General features: G+C 38.4%; 1 protein-coding gene across 4 annotated transcripts; it reads right to left on the bottom strand.

The window, feature by feature from the left end:
• Positions 1–4,959: 4,959 nt before the first annotated feature.
• On the bottom strand, positions 4,960–10,999 carry LOC126596552 (uncharacterized). 4 transcript variants are annotated; one of them, XM_050263173.1, is made up of 9 exons: positions 7,695–10,998; positions 7,248–7,598; positions 7,079–7,165; positions 6,765–6,917; positions 6,390–6,512; positions 6,120–6,287; positions 5,767–5,889; positions 5,585–5,672; positions 4,960–5,376 (listed from the first exon to the last, which is right to left on the bottom strand). In XM_050263173.1, exons 1-9 carry the CDS (start codon positions 9,966–9,968, stop codon positions 5,189–5,191), a joined length of 3,555 nt encoding a protein of 1,184 aa, XP_050119130.1. In that variant the 5' UTR covers positions 9,969–10,998; the 3' UTR covers positions 4,960–5,188. The 4 variants fall into 4 exon arrangements, 3 of the variants coding, with proteins under 3 accessions (XP_050119130.1, XP_050119129.1, XP_050119131.1); XM_050263172.1 differs by having other exon boundaries at positions 6,120–6,267; positions 6,349–6,512; positions 7,695–10,997; XR_007613991.1 differs by lacking the exons at positions 4,960–5,376; positions 5,585–5,672 and having other exon boundaries at positions 5,772–5,889; positions 6,349–6,512; positions 7,695–10,999.
• Positions 11,000–25,751: the final 14,752 nt, after the last annotated feature.

Raw genomic sequence — 25,751 nt, 5'->3', positions numbered from 1 at the left:
TGACGCAGACACAAAGACACCATAACCCTACGGGCTGGTGTTGTGTTAAGGGCCGAGTCATGGCTTGGGCCTTATCAGGCGAGCCTAGGTATGAATTTTTCTTTTCATTCACATGTTGAGGGAGCCAGCCTAATTGGGCTTCAGTTTCAGCCAATCGAACACCCCAACATCGCTGTGTGTGGTAATCGGGGACGAAGGTTGGCGCTACTGTTTCAAGCGGCTGTGTTTTGGTCAAAAGAACTCGGTGTGAGTTAAGGGCTTGACATGGAACTTGGATGGAGTGACGGAGAAGGGTCTCGACGTCCAAAAACAAAAACATAAACTTAGAATTTGAATTTGGTTTTTCAAAATCCGGGGAGATTTAGGCGAATCTTAGCCAAATATAAGTTTGGCGACAATTGCAGGTCGTCGAGGATGGCAACCGTAGTCACTGGGCATGGCTGTAGGCCATGCGTGTGACGTTGGGATGGGCATCAAGGTATTTTTTGGTTGAGTTCCAGAAGCTGTGAGCTTCGGGCTTTGGTTGTGGGCTCGGGTTAAGGTTCGAAGAACCTAGATTACGTTTGCAAATTATTTTTTTCTTTTTTTTTTTCAATTAATTCAAGGCATATATGATATATAATTTAATGCATGAGCATTTATTTGATGCAATTCATGACAATATCAAATTCACATAATTCAACAATTATGAATATAATGCATACACAATTTATGTAGAATCTAAAATTTGAAAAACGTAAAGTTGGGTCATGCATTATGGTGAATGTTCATGCTATCAGGACTGCAAAAATATCGAGATAAAAATTGTTGTTTTGGAAGAATCTGATTGCGTGATGATATGGATGAACTAGTTTGATGCAGAAAGCTTCCACGTCAGATTCCTAAGCGCAGTGGTAGGAGCGTGCTGATAACGTGTTGTAGCCTATTTTATCTGACAATGGGAAGGGGGCCAGCGGTAGAGAGAAAAAAAGAGATATGTGTTTGTAGAATTGTGTAGAGGAATGTGTGTGTTATTCCCCCCTATGTAGTGCCTTTATTTATAGTACTAAGAAAGAGAAGAAATCCTTCATCCCCAAGGAATACAAGTCCATATAGGAAAGAATAACTAGAATCAAATTTAATCTAGGATTTACACAATCACAATTAAACTAGAAAGTTTATAACACAATAAAATATATTCTAATTTTAAATAAGCCAGTGAAGCTTCTTGTTGATGCACAAAATCAGTGAGAACTTTGTATAACAGAAAGTGTTAAGTTTGTGACCTTCGCTAGATTGCTCCTGTCACTAGTGTGGATAAGTATGTAAATGGATAGGGACAGGGAAACAAACACAAGATAAACGTGGTTCACCCAGATTGGCTACGTCCACGGAGTAGAAGAGTTCTCATTAATTGTGAAGGGTTTACACAAGTACATAGGTTCAAGGTCTCATTTAGTGAGTACTAGTAAATGATTGAGTACAAATGACATTAGGAAATATTGTGAGAGAATGATCTATATTTATAGAAGAGAGTTTCTAGTTTCATTCTGACATTGACACGTGTCGTGTTGTGATTAGCTTCTGATGTTGACACGTGTCGTGCTATGATTGGCTTCTGATGTTGACACGTGTTGCGCTGTGATTGGCCTCCTGGTTGGAGGGAAACTCTTTTGGGTCCTTGACGGTAGAACGTTGACCGGTGCTCAGTAGTTTTAGGATTGGTCAAGTATGGTACAAACACTTCTGATACACTATAGTCTATAAGACATCAAACAAACAATATTTACTAATTCATGCATAACAGCTGGCAACTTTCAAGTTCTTTTATTTCTTATTAGGTAAGTCTCATGCATCACTCCCACGTCTCATATGTTTCATACCTTGTGCGACTTTGTGGATTTAGACAATGCATTGCAATGTCTATTTTCTGTTTTGTTTTCTACATTTAGATCTTGGTGTTGCGTTGCAATGTCCGTTTAGGTCAATCCCACACATCACTCACACATCTCTAAACTTCATTCATCACGCGACTCTATGGATTCAGAAACTGCAACAATGTCTATTTCTTGATTTTATTTTTTTTTACATTTAGATTTAGATGCTACATTGTAGTGTTCATTTCTGGTTTACCCTCTACTTTTAGGTTTAGACTCACTGTAGTCTCTGAATTTGGTTCTGCTTTTACATTGGGTTCAGACTTTACAATGCAGTGTCTGTTTATGGTTTTGCTTTTACATTTGGATTCAGACCTTTTAATGCAATGCAGTGTCTGTTTCTATGTTTGATTTTACATTAAGATCATACTCTGCAATGCAGTTTCCATTTTTTTAGTTATGTTTGTTTATGAATTGTCTTCAAGTTTCCTAGAGATGCAAGCATTGCCTTCCACCAATCCAAACACAAATTCAAATACAAAATTAAATAACAAAAATGGTAGAAAATTCGAAGCACGAATTTCGCAGATTTGAACCATAGCTCCATTTCATCCTTAAGCTCATTCCATGACGTCTTCTAAGCCTCATCAATACTCAAGTTAAACTTTTACGACCTTAATCCTGACAAGCTTTCTTCTAGAAACTCTCTTCGGTTGTTGATGTGTGACTACTCCTTCCCAAAACTCGTTGCTACCATCCGCTTCACGTTCTCGTGGAGGTCGTTGATGGTTCAGGAAGAAATTATGTCAATCATGATGTCATAGTCACTGATCGACTGAGCCGTTGGGAGCTAGTGCTACTCGCCATTATCAATGACCTTTTCTTCTTCATAGGAGAGAAATATGGGAGAGAGGGGATGAGAGAAGGACATCATAGAGTGAAGAGATAGAAGGAGAAAGAGAGACACAAGAGAAAGTCAAGAGAAGGGAGTAGATAAGGAAAAAGAGAAGGAGGAGAGAAGGAACACTATAAATTGAAGTGAGAGAATGGTTGAATAGTTATTTTCTAATTAGTCTAAACCTATGTGACATGCTTCATTGACCAATGTCTAATTATTATAAATATTTTATTGATTATGTCCAAAACAAATGATGACCATTAATATATGGCTAATTAGTAAAGAATCTATTGACCTTTGACTAAATAAATTATTAACTAAACAAGCTAACATGCATGTCCCACAAAATATTTCGCAATTGCTGGATCATATATATAGGCAAAGCCTTTAAGTGGAGTGATCTTTATTTTTTCCAAAAAGATGGGGATTAGTTGTAAAACTCACACTACATCGAAATTCAACTATTATAATTGTCTATTTTTCAAGTTACACCTCATGGATTATCCTTACAAAATATTAGCTAAATTGGAAATATTTGGGGCAATTAAATTGAGTCTTAAAAATTTGATGAATACTATGTTTTAAGCATGGTCTAAAATATTCATAATATCCCGATATTTCCATCGAAATTTCCGTGTTTTTTGAACTACCGATATTTCCGATATCATCGATATTTTAGACCTTGCTAAGTCACTCATGTATCTTACCATGCAATGTATAAAGTGTAAAATATTGTACTAATTCATTATATATAAATGATTATGGTGTGTTTAAACTTCTTTCATTAAGTACTACATATTTTCTACACTCACAATGTTTGCCAACTCGCTACATAATCAACTTAAATCAATTATATCTATCATGAAATGCATTTCCTTCCAATTTTTTTGTGATAAACTAATAGATAATTGACTAAATAAACATCCTGCAAAGTTTCAATAAAAATTTCCAAGTTTTTCTTACAATTTCCGTGGTTTTTATTCAATTTTTATCGATATCGATAATATCCCGATATTTCCATCAAAATTTCCGTGTTTTTAGACTACCGATATTTCCGATATCATCGATATTTTATACCTTGGTTTTAAGAAACATTGAAATTTTATCGTGACAATTAAATAGGCACAAATGGTTTTGGATTGAATTGAATTTTTGCAAAGATAGTCTATGAATCCAGGCTTACAAAATAAACGATTTAGATCATTGAAGTTTGATCTGGAGTGGGTTGCACAATTAATCCCTACTTTTTTTTTTCAAAAAATGGGGATCCCTTCTCTTAAAGGACATTATATATAGATGACCTCAATTGGTTATCGTCATGTACATGTGTTCTTCTCCTCTTTTTTTTTTTTTTTTTTTTAACAAACAATATTATCCATACTAAGGGGTGGGGGAGTGAGCTAAGTCTCATAATGAGCTAGCAATAATGTGGTTCAAATTCGTTTTTGGCAAGAATCGAACCTAAACCGCTCACTTCCAAGTAAAGAGGAACACCACTAGACCGTAGTACTAAATGACAATATAAATGTTTAAACAAAGACGTATTATAGCAAAGCAATTAGCTAACCCTACATGTGGCATCCAATAGCTTGCAACACAATGTGAATGAGCGAGCATGTCTAATGTTTGAGTTTTTTGTGGGACTTGGCTTCCATTCCATAAGAAACCAAGCAAACCACGATGCATTGATGAACTACATAAATAGTAGTAATTATATTCCATATTATAGCGTTGTCGATCTGTGTATCGATCGATCATTGAGTAATATATGCCTATGCTTCTTATAATGCGTAGGCATTTATTTAGGATAGGATTAGCCACTAAACATAGATGTTAATTAGTATTTGTTTTCCTTTTGTGTATCAGTTTTTCAAGAAGATGATATAGAGAAGACAATCAGTCCGACAGATATTGATAGGAAGCGGCGATGATGAAGAACAACATATTTCCCACTTGCTAAGCTTCAACGCATAGTTTGCTGGTGTTTGTATATGAAGGTATATGAACAAGAACATCATATATCCAAATGGAAAACGATTTGTCAAATTCAGAAAGCTTCTTCTTTTCATCATCTTTCTTCTTGGTGTGTAACGATTTGCTTAGAATGCACAATTTATAACAAATTCCACAAAACATGTTTTAAGCATGTATACTTTTTCTGACTACAAACCGCCCCATAAAATACTTCCAGTATCCAGATAACAAAATTGTGTATAGGAATGTTTCAAAGTTGTAATACCAAATGAAAAGATGAAAAATGTGAATTTTGACACCAACAACTTAACTCCTTAATATGCCAAGTTCGAACTAAAGGGAATTTATAGATTTCGTTCATGTATTCATCTACGAAGGTCAAAATTTACAGGGATAGTGATTGTATTATGCCGAAACTATTTCTATGTTAGTGAGTCTGACTTACATGCGATTTTACGTTTCATCTACTTGCAAGACTGGGCCGCTTTTTCTGGAGTGCCATTGACATGTCACGCAGCCTATGTGTTATCTCTGTGAATGATGGACGATCAGCAGGATCCGGCGACCAGCACCGTTCCATTAGTTTTTTCCATTCAGAATCACAGCGCTTTGGAATAGAAGGCCTCAGTGTGTTATTTACAATTCCCCCTTCAATGGAAGTTGATGAAAATAGAAATTCAGTAATTCAGATAAAACAATAACAAATCAAGTTTCAAAGTGGAAGGTAACAGTTTATGCAGGGATGCTGAAATCATACGTTTTTCATACTACATTTAGGCAGAATGAAGTTTCTCAACGCGTTTAAGAATAAATTTAGATAAAACCACTCTTTAAGCAATATGCTAGAAAAACTTACCTATGATAGCACCACAGTGCATGTTAGCGTACGGTTCCTCCCCAGTCAGGATCTCCCACATTACAATACCAAATGAGAAGACATCAACCTGTCAAAGAATGGACACCCACATGATCAAGTTAAAATTTTTAGGCATGATTTGCTCAGCCCCATTCATAAAAATGATATTCCAAGTTCCTAACCTTCTCAGAGACCCGGTTACTGCTACCATTTAATAGTTCTGGTGCCATCCACGGAAGGGTTCCTCGAACACCACCAGATACTAGTGTGTTGCGCTTAATTCTTGACAAACCAAAATCCCCAACCTGCAAAGCATCATATAACCACCAAGGAGAACTGTATAGTACCTTCCATGTACAAAGAGGCATTCTTGCCTGGTGAATAAAAGGACTATTTTTAAAAGAACTACTTTTTAATTGAAAAACATAGCGAAACTAGTAATTATGTCTGAATCCGTTGTCAAAAATAAAAAATAAAAAGGTAAAAAATACAGAAGACAAGAAGGGTATGCTAAATTTTTTATTGAACAAATTACCTTGCATATGGGCCGTTCGGGATCCCTCAAATTAACTAGTAAATTGTCACACTTCAAATCAAAGTGAACAATATTTTTCAAATGCAAATACTCCATGCCAAAAGCTGTGTCCATTAAGATTATGAGCCTCTTTTGACGATCAAGCACTCTGCATGAAGAATCTGAAGACTGCATAAATCTTTTTCATGTCAGAGGATATATTGATCAAAACAAAGATGGATCAACTAACCTATCTTTTCTTATTAGGACATGCCTCAACGATCCATTCACCATGAATTCAGCTACAGTTGCTAACGTCCCCCCAGGCCCATCAGGCACCACGCCATAGAATGCTACAACATTGGGATGGTGAAGGGTTGACAGAATCTTTGCCTCTCTCCAGAAGTCCTTAGTCTGTCAAAACAAGGGATGTTTGCGTTTTCATTGTGAAAATATTCAAAATGTTGGATCTACGTTTAACCCCAAGATATTTTGTATGTATATCTCGAGGCATTGGGAAGCTGTAACATAAATTTAGTATATAATTGAATTGTTTTCTTAAGTTTTTGGTTGTGAATAGCCTGCACATTATGATATAATTTACAGTACAAATGATCCCAATATGTACTGTAATTAGATATGAAATTCCGAAATTTGAAAACTAACCAGTCGATCTTGCTCTGATGATCTGCCGGAGAAACAACTCTTTTTTATCCTCTTAATTGCAACATCTGTTCCTCTCCACTTTCCATGATAGACAGTTCCATATGTACCAGATCCTAACTCTTGCAGTTCTTCGAGATCATCATTCTTTATGATCTGTATATAGGGTAGATGATTTTACATTAAAGATAGTATAAGAGAGTTGCGCGAAAAACAAAATTGCATGGTAGAGAAACAAACTAAGCATTCATAATATGTAGAGAAGAGAGAATTAACATCCGATCATGAATATATCAATCAAGATAGTAGTTCTCAACCTGCAAACCATAGATGCCTGCTTCCATTTCAGCTATTGCAACATCGCTAATAGTGTCATGCCTATGACTTCCGTCAGCTGTCACAGCCTATAAAATAGAAAATAGGACTTCAAGTTTACCATCGAAAAGTTCCATAAAATCATTGCTAAAATTTTAATAGGGAGCTTACCTTGTTATCAGATGCTGTAGCTGAACTTCCAGTCTCTGTTTCTCCAGTTGATGAACAATCATCACTGGCCTCATCTTCTATATGCGAAACATTATAGACCACTTTGGAGGCAGGGATACCGGGTGGTGTATTATTAGTCAAGTCTTCTACAATAATCATCGAGTCCGTCACCTTGTTGTCATGCCGATTATCCAGTGGCTGTGATTGGGCAGGGATAGCACCTTCACAGTTGGTTACTTCAGAAGACTGTTTGTTGAGACATATGTTTTCAACCAAATACTCAGGATAATTTCTTGACTCCTTATCATGGAGAGAAAATTCTCTGTCTGGTGCAGCAGTTGTAGCCAATTTCTGAACAGGTTCCAACAGTTGAAATAAAAATATCAGGAGACTTGAGGCAGAGATTCAAAGCAATAAATAAATAAACTCAAAGGGCTGAGTACTTACAGATGTTGAGACTAAGAACTCCTGAGATGCAACAGGTAGTCGTTCACGTGACTGATGAGAAACTGTTTGACTGCTTACCGTCTCAACTGTAGCACACTGCTGATCTCTAGTACAGTTTTGGTTCCTAAGAGAAAACTGAGAAGTTGTGTCAAATCCATAGCCTTGGGGGCCCGTAGTATCTTCAGAACCTTCAGTTTCAGGGTTTGATGAACCAAAAATCCCACTTTCAGGGAACTGTGAATGTTCCATGGCTAAGCAATCACTGAGAAGGCAGTTTGCATTTTGTTCCTTCTTAAATTCTATGACAATATCATTTGATGTAACTTCAACATTTCCTTCTAAGTGTTTCCATTTTTTATCAGCACCAGTGTCATTCCTGTCCGTCTGGTTCAACATCTCCAGACCTCGTTCCTCTTTACATTGGTCAGGTTTCCTGATCGTGAATTGATTACCATGTTTAGCAATTTGATGTTTCCCATCAAGAATCACTTCCTGTTGCACAGACCGTTCTTGCGAGGACCTTTGTATCTTCAATGAAGGTGATTTTTCTAGTCTGTATTTCAGTGAGGACACTGGGATAACTTCTCCTTCGGTGTACCTCTGAACATGTTCCTGCAACTGAGAGTCAGAAAGTACTGCATGCATTATTCTGTGGTAAGAAGCATCTCTTTCCCCAGACCCTGAAGATAGTCCCTCTCTATCTTCAGGACGAGAGAGAGACTTTTCCGAATGGAGGGCCTTTTCCAGAATCACAAGTCTCTCAGATTCCATACCACTTTTGCCATACCGTGCAGAAGGCACAAAATTTTCGCTAAAACTACGATTGTGGGAGTGCAGAATGTGAGACTTTTTAGCCCTATAAGTTTCAGCCAAATATTGGTTATGATGATGATGATTTAACAATGGAGGCCCGTGATGAAGATTATTGTTATAACCTCCCGCATCAAGATAATAGGTATTGTCACATGGATATTTTTCCATACCATAAGGAGCAATGCCTGCATTACCGTCACAATATGATTGGTCCAAATAAAGCTGCACATTGGAACTCTTGGGATCTCTGTGTTGAAGTGGAACCGGGGATATGGGAGGGGATTGATTAAAAGACTTCTTTGGGATCTGAAGAGTAGCTAAGAACTGAGGAGCAGGTTTAGTTAATGTGCCCACTGCACTTGAGGAACTAGGGCTATAGTCTTTGGTCTCAAAATATGCACCGGTAGGAGAGTCTCTATGAAAGGTTGGACTATAATCTGAGGGATTTCCATTCTGGCTGGGCAAACTTTGCTCGCTAGAGCTTTTCTGAGGACTTGGGTCTAACATACCATTAACAGCGAAAACAAATTCGCAGTCAGCACCGATTGGATGTGTTACCCTTGCCTCGACAGAACTTGGGCTCTCTGTTTCAGTTAAAGGTACAAGGAAGAGCCTCAGTCTTTGAGAACCCTCTGTTCTCTCTAGCTCATGATATTCCTCTATCATATGAAGAAGGTCCTCATCGGAACAAACGGATACAAGTGCATCAAGATCCTCACCGGGAAGCTGGTACTTGATAGTGTGATGTTGGTTGCAAATTACAAATGTCTTCTTCATTAGTTGCTCAAAATTGGTGCCTTCGCGAATAGATAAAATCCGTGTATCTCCACCTACATATCGGAGTTTCCCATCATTTGGCCGAGGTAATATTCTTCCCCCAAAGCTGCAGAGAAATTTCCTTTTGAAAGAGAAAGAACCTTCAGCAAATACTTGACCATAAGGAGTGTATGATTGAGGGGAGTCCACAACATAAAAAGGTGGAGTAGTTGGTCTTGGAATAACCCGATCGCGATTAACTTCATCAGCAAACTTACTCGATGCTTTTCCCATGGCACCATATTCCCAGTGGTATCTGCTCATGTTACTAGGATAAACATTTTTCTCCGTGTCCGCTAGAAAACCTTTTGGAGCAACTGGACTAAAATCCGAGAATTCTGAACTGCAATCGGAATCTATTCTCTTCATCCCCATAACGCTACCAAGATCCTCGTAAAGCAGTTTAGGGTTTTGGTGTATATTAGAACCCAACCTTTCAGACTGGCACAGATCAATGCCAGTCAGTACAGGGGCTAATCTTCTTTGTGCAATACGATCCTGCAGAAACTCCATTGAAAATTCCTCACCGGTCTGTAGACAAATATTAGTCACATTTTCGTCCGCAGCATTTCTGTCACTTCGAACATCATTGGTTGTATCTCTGCAAAACTGTCGACCAGAAGTACCAGGAACCTCACCAGTCATGGTCTCAAAAGAAGTTCCACTTCATCTAAAGCTTATCTATGAACACCCTCTCGCCTTTCAGCTTTAAGTCCTTGATGAAAATAATAATTCCAAAATGTTTTTAACCAAACAATGCTCAAAACAAATAAATAAATCTATCTTTAAAATTCATCCCATGATGCACCTACGAACACTCTCTGACCCTCCATGACATACCTTCTAATTCTTCTTTCAGAACAAATTCCAGAGTGAACTTGACATTAAATTCCAAATTGCTGGACTTTGTACAAATTCCTTGACGGGTGATATCCATAATTTCTGTCATCATAAAAGTCACCATTCAAGAACATCCGAAACCAACAAGATCGCGTATCATCACAAATATTAACCATCATCAGGTTTTCATAATAAAAGTTAGCCTGACAACATGGTGCAATGATTTGCATAGAGCTGATTATCAATGGAGAAACGATTTACAATGATCAAACCAACGCAATATCCGTTTCCTCGCCACATAAACAAATAATTTCACATATTAATATGGTTATTCCGTGTACTTTTGACAAACAACTAGCATACAGCATTGAAGAAAATAAAAATATGAGAGCCAAAGCTGACGAAGGGATATGAAAAATGAAAAACGAACATGAACATGAACATGCAAAAGAAGAAAAGATATAGCAAACTGGGTACATTTGCTGTTGTTAAAATCGGAAAGAGGAAAATGGATTTAGGAGCTGGGGTTTTGATGGTTGGTTGAGAGAGAGAGAGAGAGAGAGAGAGAGAATAGAGGGTCGGAGTTGAAGCGACAATAATTACAAAGGATTACGCGGCATTAATACGGCATTAATACAGGGATGGAGGGAAAGGAAAAGACGAAACTGCTCTCAACTAATTTATGAACGAATTTTCTCCTTTTTTCGTTTTCTTTTTTTTTTTTTCTTTTTTTTTTTCTTTTCACCTAGCACATTATCCCCAAATGAGAGATGTCAAAAGATGAATAACAAATATTAATTTAAAGGCTTAGAACATCTTCAAATAGGGTAATGCTAAGTAGGCCTGGCAAACAGGTCGTATTCATGTTGCTTTCGTGTAACATATGTTATCTTAACTGATCGTATCGTGTCACACTCATTATCTTAATGGGTTCTTAACAGGCCGGGTCATTTTACCCAACGGGTAAAATAATCCAACTCGTTATGACCCGTTAAGAGAAATATTTTATTTTCTAAATTTGCACATACCACATTGCCACATAAATATTTCTTTGAAAACTAATTCAAAACGGAAATTAAAGAAACAAAACCAATATTAAATCGAAAACAAATTCGAAGCAAAACCTTATATTTTGAAAGTAGTTCGAAAGAATCAACTATTACCTCAATTAGGGCTCGAGATTTGCTCAATCTAGAGAGATAGAATCAGAGACAAACATAGCAGATCGACTGGTGGTAGGTTACTAGGTCGTATGTGGTGACAATGGTGTGGTGGAGGGAGACTGGAAAGGGTGGTCATGGATTCATGGATGGTCGGAGTTGAGGTTCGAGACTGAGATTCAAGAGTTTAGATCGAGAGAGATAGAGATAACGGCTGAGAGATAAAGTTTGATTTAAGGTTGAGACAAACATTGGACGGCCAAGATTAAATCTTAGCCAATCCAACGGTCATCAATTTTTTAAATTTAATTTTAAAAAAAAACACACACACTCACATATATATATATATATATATATATATATATATATTAACTTTCAACTCAGTTCTGGATTAAATCCTACTTCTATTAAGTATAATTTTTATAGTGGTATAAAATTATTAAATTAATATTTTTCTTATCGTGTAACGGGATACCCACATGTATAATTGGACCAACCCGTCATCTTAACATGTGCTTATCGGGTTACCTGATTACGATTCAATTCGTTACCTGTTAATTTCGTGTTGGTTTGTGTCGGGTTAACGGGTCGTGTCAAAAATTGCCAAGCATAATGCTAGGGAGTCAAAATTTGGAAAATAAATTTGCAAATTAAATGATGTGTCACCAATAGCAATGAGCATGTTTATCGACGCTTAAATAATAAACCAATCATTAACTTCCATGTCTTTTAGTTTCCAAAATTTTGTCTACAAATTTAGTCTCCCTAGCATGACTCTTTCAAAGAAGATGTAAATTTTAAACATAAATTTTAATTTTACAGCCTATGTAGCAATTTGACATTTTTAATGGTATGTAAGAAAATAAACAAATATAATGCCCTACTAGGACCATAATAATAAGTACACAAAAGATCAAAAGCATATTGGGTGTCAAAAGTACACAGTTTGTCTATTTGGAATGTGTTTGGACTGTTTTCGACATTCATGGGATAAAACGAGCGTGCGTTTGACACTCTATTGGAACTTAAGCAAATCAACACATATAATGGCTACTGGGACCATAAGAATGTGTACTCAAAAAATCAAAAGATTATGGTGTCAAAAGTACACAGTTTTTCTATTTTAAGTGTATTTGGACTGTTTTTAGCATTCATGAGATAAACTGAGCATGCGTTTGACATCCCTTGGAACTTAAGCAAATAAACACATATAATGCGCTACTAGGACCATAAGGAGTACTCAGAAGATCAAAAGCTTTTTCTCTCCAACCGACATGTCAAATTAAATTTTTTATTATATTAAACTTTTTTTTAACTTTTTTCTAACAATATATTAAACTATTATAAAAATTGTTTTTACAAAAACAATAATAATATGCATTTAATGATCCTTTAAAAGAAGATTTGAAGTTCTAGTCAATCCATGTCATGCCACATCAGATTTGGTTTTTTTGGTTGGAAAATATTGTTGCTGTGTTTTTTTATTATTAGTGCTAATTTGTACATATCAGTACTAACACTGAAAAAAAGTCCACATCAGCTATAACAATAAAAAAAAGATAACATTAATGTTTGCCAACCGAAATGCCAATTCTTGTGTGGCATGACGTGGAATGGCAACAAAGATGGTGGCTATCAAATTTGACAACAGCTTCAGATAATTTTTACTTAAATATTAAATGTTTTTTATTGATTTTTTATTGGTTTAAAGCATTGCCTTTTCATTTCCTTTCATTACTAATGCACTGTTTAAATATTTTAATACATTTTAGTTTGTTTCCTTTATGTTAAAATTTGACATATTTGGTGAAGAGAAAAACTTTAAGAGATGTCAAAATGTCAAATGAGCTGTTAAATTTAAATTTTATGTTTAAAATTTGACATCTCCTTTAAAAATGACCTTATGTGACAATGTCAATTTTTTTTTCTCACTTATATGTTTTTTGCTACAATAGTAAATGTACGACTTGATTTTAAAAAGAAAAGAATTAAAAGAAATATTCATAATCCATGATTGGTCATTGGACCCACATAATAAAGAATTAAAAAAATAAAATGAACACTTTGTATTCTGTCAAATTTGGCAGCAGGTAGTCCTAACATCAATTCATGTCAAACTAAAGGTATCGAGTTAGTTTCCAAAAAAAAAGGGTATGAAGTTTCATTGTGCCTTCAAGTTCTACTACTTAGTCTACGTGGTGAAATGACTCTTTGATTGGAGATGTTAAATATAGGGTCGGAAAAGGATCCTCTCCGGATCCTCTCCGGATCCCTTCCACCTAATTATCCTCATAATAACTTTAGTCATTTGATCAAATTTTAAAAGCTCGAATTCTTTGATGAAGAGGATTAGATGGAAGAGATTCAGAGAGAATCCCTTTCTATAGGGGTCCAATTCTATTATTTCACACCAACTTTGTTTAGGTGTTTTTTTTTTTTTTTAAGGTACGATATTCATTAACAAAAGGAATACGTACAATCAATGATGATAGGTTTTAAAATTGACTGTTTCACCGTTTGAACGAGTGAAATTAACTTAGTCTTTTAAATTTGACATTGTTTATATTTCTTGTTTTGAATTCAAAACATAAAAAATTAGAAATTCCATTTGAAAAAACAATAATATGAATTCTCAATTTTAAATTTCATGTCAATGGTTGTTGTATCTGAGTTTTCACGAGTGAAAGTATTAAAAACAAAACAAAAACCATGTATGCCACCATTGCCACCTTCACTGCTACACACCTACCACTATCACCACTGCGATCATCGACATCATCGTTGTTGCCGGCATCGCCATATCCATGATCACGGTGGTGATAGAGAAAAAAGATCCAACAAGCTAACCAAATTACGCCTTAATTAATCAAGGTACCACAACCACCTTTACTACCACGTGTTGGAGATATGCCCTAAAAGTCAATCTTTGGAAGAAACCTTTCAGGACAATGAATGAGTGTATAGATGACTCTTATACATCAAAATGCAAAGATACTAATTAGGACTGTCTCAATAAACGATATATGTCCTAAATAGTGAATCCATGGACAATGGATCGATGGAAGAAGTAATCTAATGATGTTAGACTACAAAGACCTTCTTCACATAACCATCATGTCCAAAAAGGTTCCTGGTCATAGGATTGTCAGAGGGATACTGACAATGCATAGACCAGTACATACTATGTCCCCTTCAATTGGAAGGATGGAAAGTCTCATCCCATTCGTGTAGTGACACTAAGACAGGTATGTAGGTGCTCATTATGAGAATGAGTTCACTGAACACAATCGAACGAGAGTACTTGCATGGAGGTCTACTCACATGTCAAGCAAGTAACTCTAATGGTTTGAATTATGTAAGTAATCCTTTGACCTGAGACATCATAGTTGTCTTGGGGATACGTTGCTGATCATTTTGATAATGAGACGTGACCACACCTCATCTTGGGTGTGTTCTATGCATTGTTGGGGTCAGTGATTTATTCTTAGAGGCATGTGAATGATCAACAAGGGATCTCTAATCCTCGTTATGAGAGGATGAATACTCTAAGATATGATTCGGGAATCTTCGGCCGAAGTATCGAGCGTAATAAAGGAAAGCGTTCCTATACGACTCAATTGAATCATATAACATGAAATAATCACATTAGGGGTTTGACACAATATATCCATACCCTAATAATGTGATTGAGAGTATTGTTTTAGAGAAGGATCGAATTACATTGTAATTCCAACTGAATAGGTTCTCCGAACAAATTCTACATTAGCTTGGGTAGCCATGATATATGGTTAGATGTCACTCATGGCTTGTGAGTTCTTCTAGATGATTAAATAAGTAGTCGTCAAAGAAGAAGGAGAATTAAAAGTAAGTTTTAATTCACTAAGTGATTGGATTAAATATAATCAATTGGATTGGTGCCAATCACCTCACTACCTTGCTAATTAGAACCTAAAATGATTGTACACCGATACACTCTTGTAATGAGACAACTAATGGATGATGGAATAAATTAATTGGATTAATTAAGTGTTATGATTGATTAGAAAGTCTAAAGAAATCATAGAAGCGATGAAAGATCGTTTTTGGACTTAAAGAAAAGTTCGGGTTAATATGGGCCCATTAAGCCCAAACCCATTGGGCTTTTATTTAAGCATATGATGACTTGAAATAATAAAGCCCAAAGCCCAAACAACACTAAAGGGGCTGGCCAAATAAAGGGAAAGGGAGAGAGAGGGAGTCAAGTTGTTGGCTAACTATCTTTGAGATATAAAAGGAATTTTTAGTGAAAAGTTTCATAAGGGTTTTGTGTGTTCATTTTTCACAAAAGAAGAAAACATCTCTCTCCAAAAACACACACAAGGCCGGCCACCATAAGGGAGAAGTAGCTAATCATCTTCTCTCCCTTTTTGGGTTATTCCTCCATCCATCTCACTACACTAGTGGGTGTGGATCTTTATAGGTCTTCAACCTTGGAGACTAAAGGAGAACCAATGAGCACTCATTCTAGCAAGGTGGAGGAAGCAAGGAGGGAGGCTAGGCTCAAGGAGTTCCAAGAAAAAAGAGCTTGTCGGTGGTCAATCATTGGTCTCAAGTCTAGATCAAGACGTATAAAACTATACCTTCACTTTGTTCTTCAATAATTTCTTAGATGCATCATATATGAACCTATGCTTCTTGAAGGGGATTTGCATGACTATAGCTTTGATATTATGTGTTAACATGCTTCCGTTGCTAATGTATATAAATTTTGAATTGTATATGCATGCTAGTCACTAGAAATCCCACATAAATCTCATTATTTCCCTTCACCACATCACAAAGCAAGAAACTGGTTTACCAAATTACACCTTAATTAATCAAGGACTTTAAACTTCTTGATTTAGTGAGGTATGAAGAAAGTTGAAGTTCTACCATAAAATCAATTGGCAACAGGGGGAGTAGCCCAGCTACTTATAAACACATGCAAGGTCTCTCTTCTCATCAATGTGGGATTCATTCTCAATACGCCCCCTCACATGTGGTGATTTTTCAAGTCTAACATGTGGACAATACAACTTGGGTGTCGTGAAGCATGTGTGGCCATTGTGCTTCATATGTACCGATACTATGAAGGCACAATGTGACAAGTTGTGCCTAAATCAAGTTTCGATTTAACAAAATCTAGAATTTGAGAGGCAAAGTTGTACCTAACTCAAATTTTGTTTTTACTTTGTTTTATCAACATACAAAAATCAAGTTTAAGCACTTCATATCCGTAGGAGTTTATTCTAGAAAAATTATGTTTATGTTGCAATCCTATTAGATTAGGAATGTGATTGTGTAAATCCTAGTGTATCTAGGGATATCTTGGAATATTATCTAAGTTAGATATTATCCTATTAGGTAAGGATTTAACCTATCTTACTACTATAAATAAAGGCACAATGGGGTGATACAACACACACCTTAGAATTACATCTCTCTTTATCCTTTCTCTTGTCGTCGGCCCCCTCCCTCTCTAGTCCTAAATACAGTTTAGTAAATTAGGCCTACAACACGTTATCAGCATGCTCTTGCCAGAAGCTAAGGAACTGAAGGATCGTGGAGGAGGCTTTCTTCTACAATATCAAAGGCTCAATTCTTTTCTGCCAATCAGGTTCTTTTAAAATAAATTAAGATATTTGAAACAACCTTGAAACATGAAAACATTCCCCATGATGCATGAACCCCCTATATTTATATTTTGAGTAAATTATAGTAATGGTCGCTTAACTTTAATCAAATTGGAGCAATGGTCCCTCAACTAAAAATCCATTACCATTGGTCCCTTAACTTATCAAAATGTGTAACTATAGTCCTTTTCATCAATTTCGTCAAAATTTTGTCAAATAAGTTATGTTGGAATAACCATTTATATAATTAGGGTCCCTCAACTCATCAAAGTGTGTAATTATGGTCATTTTCGTCAACTACGTCAAATTTTTTGTCAAAACGAGTTATGTTGGAAGGACCATTGCTACAATTGGGTTAAAGTTAAGGGACCATTTCTCCAGTTGAATTACAGTTGAGGGACCATAGCTGCACGTTTTGATGAGTTGAGAGACCAATGGTAATGGATTTTTAGTTGAGGGACCATAGCTGCACGTTTTGATGAGTTGAGGGACCAATGGTAATGGATTTTTAGTTGAGGGACCATATATATATATATATATATATTGCATATGTGTTCATATATTTTGTCAATATATATATTTGTTCATGCATTACGCAATTATGCTATGTGGAATTTGTAAGTCAAAGCATCAAAATTAATTTAGAAGCAACTAGGGTTATTAACCCTAGAATTTCGAAAAAAAAAAGGGAAAAATCTGGGATTTCTCGCGGCTGAGCCATGGTACCATGCCGCGCTGCCGAGTTGGCTGGCACGAAGCCAAGCCATAGCTAAGACGGCGTTGTTTTGACACCCTACATAGCACCAGGCCTTGGCCTGGGTTGGTCTTCAAATGGGCATGAAACCCTGAGTCCACTCCAGCAGGTTCGCAAGCCTTGCTGGGCTTTGCCTTGCCTTGACCCTTCACAAATTCAACAAGCTTATGCTTGCTAGGCTTTGCCCGCATGACCCGACTAGCCTGCAACAAGTTATGCTTGCTGGGCTTGCCATCTATCACGGCCCGAGATCGCAACAAGCCAACCCTTGTGGTTGGGCTTGCCCAAAAACAGCCCACAACAAAGCCATCTCTCACTGGGCTTCACAAGCACCCAGCCCCCATGCTGGGCCTATATTTCCCGTGCCTTTTGTGGCCCAAACCAGTAACTTGGCTGCTAGGCTTTCTTTCCAGAACCCGCCCATAGCCTACATCCATGATTGGGCTGCCTTGGCAGCCTACCCCGTGGCCCAATAAGCCTTTAGGGCCTTGCCCAGTACACGGCACCCCATCCCACTGACTTAGGCTGCGATTTTTTTTTTTCATACCCAATGCGATTTTTTAGCATTCCTGCTTCTTAAACTATACTCTTATAATTTAAGATGTTATTTATTAAGCTAATATTAACCGGAATGTTATTGTTTTGATTCTACGATCAAATATGTATGGTTATGATCTATTGAATTAATTAAAATGACTAGCAGTCCATTAATCTGACAATTAATCTAAAATTATTAGCTTGAAGCTCACTTTTTGGAAATTAACGATTCAATAAATTATTTCATTTATTTGAACCGTTGATTATCTTTCATAGTCCCAATGCACTCATACTTGGGTTCCTGAAGCAATCCACAAATTCACCACACTTTATTGTATATTGTATTCTATGTTCTTACAAGTGCCCCTATATATCAACCGAACATTCATAACTAAATCGAATCTGTAGTTTCGAATTAAGTGCCTTTGAAACTCGAATTTTCATTCAAAACATACCACATGGAACCCGTAGCTTTCATGCTTAAATTAAACCAATACATGTCTGTAGAACTCGAATGTTCTACGATATATGTCTATAGCTTTCCACGTTTTTTGTTGTACCCTATATTTTAGGGATATGTCGAACTTGAACAAGCTCGATTTTCACCACTCTGGAAGTATCTGGAAGAAACTACCTGAAGTGGGTTCAAGAAGTGAATCTTTATCTTACCGCAAAAAAAGGTATTAGAGCCACCATCGAGGAACCTACTGACGACAACTGACACACCCCGATCCTAATGTCTGGAGGACAGCAGGATGACCACGTGCTGGCTGACACCCGAGGGTGACGTAAGCCATTTAATGAATGCATATGCCAAGAACATGAGAAAACATGCTTACAAATTTTGCTCGAACTACATAATATAATAGTATTCAGCCGTCCATAAAATGATAATGATAATGCATGACATATTCATAGTATATATCTAATTCAAAATACAACCAGAAGGTGCTATTACAAGTGAAGTCAAAGCAGAGAGGATGGCACAATATCACTGGTAGGAGAATGCCTCGTAGCTCGGATCGTATGCCTCGTTCCTATGTCCTGATATGGCGCAAAAACAAACATGAGTGGATCAAGTTGATATATATATATATATATATATATATATATATATGTATATAATACTGAAACAGTTATTCATCAACGTACTAACTCCCAAAGTTTATGAAAACTCATATAGCATAATAAGTAATAGGTTTTCCGAAAACCCTAGCATGCCATAAAACCTTTCATAAAACATATATCATATAATGTGCTAAATAGTGGTATCATGTATCAGTGTTATACGGTCGAAGCCACCAACCTACGCCCGACCGAAGCCAATATAAGTATCATCGCCCGTAGGCAGAACAATGACCACTAGATACGCACAAAAACATTGAATATAATCTTTCCAACATAAGTACATATATCTCAAAAACATCTTCATAGTATATAGTCATCCATCATATATACTACAAAGAGTGTAAAAACATGTCTATCATATATACTACCAAGAACATAAATTTGGTAAAGTATGGTATTCCAAAATATTCTTAGTTAAGCATGATAATCATAAAGTGTAAATATAATTTACTCATAAAACGTTTAATAAAACGCAACCATTAAATCATGCTTTTCATGTATGCATTTCTAATAGTAAAATATGCGTGTGCCCCAAGCGCCGGCACCGGCAACCCTTCACACATACACACACGTAAACCCATGCACGGCCTGGGTTCTGAGTTGGACCAGGTTTGGGCTTAGGCTTAGGCTTAGGCTTGGGTTCCTTGGGCCGTAGGCCCAAGCTTGCATGACCCAAAAGCCTGGGATTCATTTGGGTTTTGGGCTGAGGGTTTAACTAGCCTAGGGCCCAAGTTGGACGACCCAAGAGCCCAAGTTGGACAATATTGGTGGCATTGATGGTCGAATAGGTCTTATCCAAGAGGGAATCCGGATTGGGTAAAGGATAGGAGACAAAAAGGTAATTTCATAAATTTAAAAATGTGAATTTACAATTAACTTTGGGGTGGGGTTTCACAACAACCCCATCGATGAAGTTGACAAAGCTACTGCAATGATCTTCATTTGAAGACACATCCATGATGCACTGCAGACCTCATTGACGAGTACCCACGTACTTTCTGGCTTGCTCTGGCCGATCGTTTCGATCACCAGAAAGACATTTACTTGCCTGAAACAAGACGCGACTGGCAGCATTTACGCTTCCAAGACTTTAAGTTTGTGAATGAATACAAATTTGAAGTTTGTAGAATTCGATCACCGCTTAAGTTCTGTAAAGTGGACTTAACCGACAATGATCTTCTGGAGAAGACCTATTCGACCATCAATGTCACCAATATTGTCCTGTAGTAACAATGGCTTATGACGATATGTATAAGCGACTAGATACCAAAGAAAGAGAGTTGGATATCTATAAACTAGCTAGAGCAAGGGAAAAGAAGACAAATGACCTAAACCAAGTGAGGTGCATCAAGGATGAGGATGGAAAGGTTCTTGCTACAGAGAACGCGGTTAAAGACAGATGGAAAGGTTATTTTCATAATCTTTTCAATGAAGGACATGAAAGGAGTGCTTCTTTAGGGGAGTTGAGTAACTCAGAAGAGTGTAGAAACTACTCTTTTTATCGTAGAATCCGGAAGGAAGAAGTGGGTGTAGCTTTGAAGAAGATGAAGCATAGAAAAGCAGTTGGCCCAGACGATATACCAATCGAAGTGTGGAAAGTTTTGGGAGAGACAGGTATAACATGGCTCACTGACCTTTTCAATAGGATTTTGAAAACGAAGAAGATGCCGAATGAGTGGCGAATGAGCACTTTGGTGCCTATCTACAAGAATAAGGGCGATGTACAAAATTGCATGAACTATAGGGGAATTAAGCTAATGAGTCATACAATGAAGCTCTGGGAGAGAGTCATTGAGCATAGATTGAGGCAAGAGACACGGGTTTCGGACAACCAATTCGGGTTCATGCCAGGGCGCTCAACCATGGAGGCAATCTATCTCTTACGAAGATTGATGGAAAGATATAGAGATGGGAAAAAGGATTTACACATGGTCTTTATAGATTTGGAAAAAGCGTATGATAGGGTCCCAAGAGACATTCTTTGGAGGATTTTAGAGAAGAAAGGAGTACGAGTAGCATATATCCAAGCTATACAGGATATGTATGAAGGAGCAAAGACTGCCGTAAGAACTCATGAAGGACAAACCGAAAGCTTTCCCATAACTGTAGGATTACATCAAGGCTCATCCTTAAATCCTTACCTTTTTGCGTTGGTAATGGATGAGTTAACAGGACATATTCAAGGTGATATTCCTTGGTGTATGCTTTTCGCAGACGATATAGTGTTGATAGATGAAACTCAGGAAGGGGTAAATGCAAAGCTTAACCTTTGGAGAGAAGTGTTGGAATCTAAAGGTCTTCGCCTAAGCCGATCAAAGACAGAATATATGGAGTGCAAGTTCAGTGCAAATGGAGGTCAAAACGAGTTAGGGGTGAGGATCGGAGATCAAGAAATACCAAAGAGCGACCGTTTTCGTTACCTAGGATCTATCTTGCAAAAGAACGGAGAATTAGATGGAGATCTCAACCATAGAATACAAGCTGGATGGATGAAGTGGAAGAGTGCATCCGGCGTGTTGTGTGACCGCCGTATGCCACTGAAGCTCAAGGGAAAATTTTATAGGACGGCAATAAGGCCGGCGATGTTGTATGGCACAGAATGTTGGGCGGTGAAGCATCAACACGTACACAAAATGGGTGTAGCGGAGATGAGGATGCTTCGTTGGATGTGTGGGCACACGAGAAAGGATAAGATTAGGAATGAGGATATCCGGGGTAAAGTAGGAGTAGCCGAAATTGAAGGAAAGATGAGAGAAAATCGGTTACGGTGGTTTGGACATGTGCAAAGAAGGCCTACTGACGCTCCGATTAGAAGATGCGACTATGGGACAGAGGTTCAGGGCCGAAGGGGCAGAGGAAGACCTAGGAAAACTTTGGAAGAGACCCTAAGAAAAGACTTAGAGTACTTGGATCTAACGGAGGACATGACACAGGACAGAACACAATGGCGTTCTAAGATTCATATAGCCGATCCCACTCAGTGACTTGGATTTTCCAAGTCTCCAATCGAGAAGTTTTCCTCACTCGGGAAATTAAGGGAACACTACCTCAACCTATATGCTCCACTCACAAAGCTTCAACATACAAGCTTCAACAAAAGAAAATTCAAAGAACTTAGCGAAGAAGGCTTTGGTGTATTTAACACAATACGTTGAAATGAAGGAAAGCTTATTTATTGATATCCCCGATAAGTTACAAATATGTACATATACTTGAGTCAAAATAAACAAACAAGAGGGAGCCTTCACAAAGGTTGCTTAGGAGAAGTCTCAGCAGTCGGTAGAGCCCCAGAAAGAGAAGGCACCGGAGGGGGATCATTCGGAGCCTCAGTACTGGACAAAACCCTAGAAGGAGGAGGCATCAGAGATTGATCATTTGGAGCCTCATTACGCAGTACAGCCCCAGAAGACGAAGGCAATAAATGCCTTTGGAACAAACCCACAAATCTCTGATGATCAAGTAAAACCTGACCATCAGATTCCTTCATCTGGTCAAGCTTCCTCTTCATGTTTGTAGCATAGTCATGTGCGAGCCGGTGCAACTGTTTATTCTCATGCTTGAGCCCTCTAATCTCCTGTTTGAGACTCATCACTTCAGCCGCCAATGATTCAACTTGGCGGGTTCGAGCAAATAGGCGTTGGGCCATATTAGACACAGAACCTGCACACTGAACACTGAGAGCCAGAGAATCCTTAACAGACAACTCATCAGACCGTTTGGAAAGTAGTCTGTTATCTTTGGGAGTGAGAAGGTTCCTGGCCACTACCGCAGCGGTCATATCATTCTTCATCATGGAATCCCCAACGGTAAGAGGACCAGTAGGGGAGACGAAGGATGGGCGCCATATGTTATCTGGAGAAGGCGGGGCTGCCTCTTCAATAAGGTTCAAGTCAAAACGACGGTCGGAGGGGCCAGACATTTTCAAAGGTGTTGAAGAGAGAAGAGGTCGGACAAAACAAGATCTTAGAAGTGCAAGAATGGAGCTTCTACTGGTGGATATTCAAGTGTGCTTTGGAACTTAATGTCAGCCCCTATAAAAATCTGCACTCGACGAAGCTTCAGAAATCGAAGAGGCGCCTGCTCAGAAATCGAAGAGGCGTTTGCTTTCTCAAAAGCTGGGCTGCTCAGAGACCACGAGGGTCGATCTCAGAAATCGAAAAGGTGTTTGCTTTCTCAAAAGCTGGGCTGCTCAAAGACCACAAAGGCCGATCTCAGAAATCGAAGAGGCTTGCTTTCTCAAAAGCTGGGCTGCTCAGAGACCACGAGGGCCGATTTCAGAAATCGAAGAGGCACCTACTTTTCCAGCCTTGTCAGCACCTGTCACACGCACACTCAGCTTTGCGGAAATTATGGGCATTCTGTCGAAGATTTCTGGCGAAGTAGAAAGCACATGAATCGTACTGTTCAATCACCCACTTCCCACACGCAACAGTAGCTCATGGGTACCACAGATAACTTTGCCAAAGTTCTCTGACAAAGTTGAGACACGTGAAGCTTGCAGCTCCCACTACATCGCTCTGACCAAGAAGGGTAAAAGAATTGCAAAGAAACAACACTAACAAAGTTTAGACACATAAATTTTGAAGGTCTAGCTACCATATTATTACCCACAAGGGTAAAGGAACAGTACCACTGCTGGATAATTGGAAAGTCCCGGTGTGTCAACCTCTGTGCTTCGTGGCAAGGTAGACTAGCAAACATGCCCAACCTTTACTCACATTCGAGAAAACACTCCTAACAAGATTGCTTGCTCCAAAATCGAAGAGGCACCGCCCTCCGAATCTCGAGAGCCAGACTCCCAACATGATTACTTTCTCAAAAATCGAAGAGAGGGTAAAGGAACAGTACCACTGCTGGATAATTGGAAAGTCCCTGTGTGTCAACCTTTGTGCTTCGTGGCAAGGTAGACTAGCAAACATGCCCAACCTTTACTCACATTCGAGAAAACACTCCCAACAAGATTGCTTGCTCCAAAATCGAAGAGGCACCGCCCTCCGAATCTCGAGAGCCAGACTCCCAACATGATTACTTTCTCAAAATCGAAGAGAAGGTAAAGGAACAGTACCACTGCTGGATAATTGGAAAGTCCCTGTGTGTCAACCTCTGTGCTTCGTGGCAAGGTAGACTAGTAAACATGCCCAACCTTTACTCACATTCGAGAAAACACTCCCAACAAGATTGCTTGCTCCAAAATCGAAGAGGCACGGCCCTCTGAATCTCGAGAGCCAGACTCCCAACATGATTACTTTCTCAAAAATCGAAGAGACACCGCTCTCCGAATCTCGAGAGCCAGACCCCAGCAGGATTGCTTTCTCAAAAATCGAAGAGGCATCGTTCTCCGAATCTCGAGAGCCAGACCCCCGACAGGTCTGTAATCTTCACACGCAACTTCAGCTTTCCAGATACCACAAACCACTTTTTCAAAGTGCTCTGACAGAGTTAAAACATGTGAAGCTGGCATCTCCCACTACCGTGTTATAACCAAGCAGGGTAAAGGAATAGCATTATTACTTGATGTTAGGGAGACTCCTATATATGTCGACTTCCATCCCTAACGGACAGGCAGACCTGCAAAAATGCTCAACCCTTTCTCTTATCTGAGAGGGCACTCCCAACAAAGCCTTTCGAAATATTCAGCTTTCTTTCCCCCCGATAATACCTCTGTAAACAAGCTATACTAGAGCAAGAATATCTCATATCATCAGGGTTAAAAGCAAGAGTATCCCATATCATGCTTTTTCCCTGTCTTTTCCTTTGGCCTTGTTCTTACCTGCAAGACAAGGAGAAAGAGAGCAATCAGTCAGCACTTAGAATCAAGCTTCCAGCCAGGAACTGACTGCCTGGAACCCCTTACCTGATTACTTACTTGGCATTGCTCTCGAGTACTCATCTTCAACATCTTATGCTTCCAGGGAAGATACCGCATCTGACTGAGGAACAGATAGGGCAAGTGAGAAGGATACAAGGAAGCATGTGGAGACAAGCGTAACAGCACACGTGCCGATACATCCACTACTCTATCAAAAGCAAAAGTATCCCATATCAGCAGGGTCGAACGTACTCTAGATTTGATGGACTTGTTTTGACCCTCAAATTCTTCAGTCGGCCTTATACTCTGGAGGAAACCAGAAAACCCTCCAGCCCAGTTCAAGAATAAGCCTGTGGAAAGTTACTTCTTCAAAAGCAAAAGTATCCCATATCATCTCTCCTCATTTTTCTTCTCTTTATCCTTCATGCTGCCTGCAAGATAGGGAGAATGTGAACAATCAGTCGGAGCTATGATTGCTTACCTTGTCTGTCACATCTTTCAGCAGATCCCCCAGCTCGGCGACTTGGGGGACTCCTACTACATGGTTTG

Source organism: Malus sylvestris, chromosome 13, assembly GCF_916048215.2.
Source record: "Malus sylvestris chromosome 13, drMalSylv7.2, whole genome shotgun sequence".
NCBI classification, from domain to species: Eukaryota; Viridiplantae; Streptophyta; class Magnoliopsida; order Rosales; family Rosaceae; genus Malus; species Malus sylvestris.
The sequence above is the reverse complement of the archived record's forward strand: the minus strand, read 5'-3'. Positions and strand labels throughout refer to the sequence as shown.

What these genes read in the sequence shown, in the direction of transcription:
- LOC126596552 (XM_050263172.1), bottom strand. Translation starts at nt 9,968, where the DNA reads ATGACTGGTGAGGTTCCTGGTACTTCTGGTCGACAGTTTTGCAGAGAT. An exon ending in CTACAGCATCTGATAACAAG is followed by an intron (nt 7,166 to 7,247) that starts GTAAGCTCCCTA and finishes TCTATTTTATAG; the next exon opens with GCTGTGACAGCTGACGGAAG. An exon ending in GTAACCGGGTCTCTGAGAAG is followed by an intron (nt 5,673 to 5,766) that starts GTTAGGAACTTG and finishes ATTCTTTGACAG; the next exon opens with GTTGATGTCTTCTCATTTGG.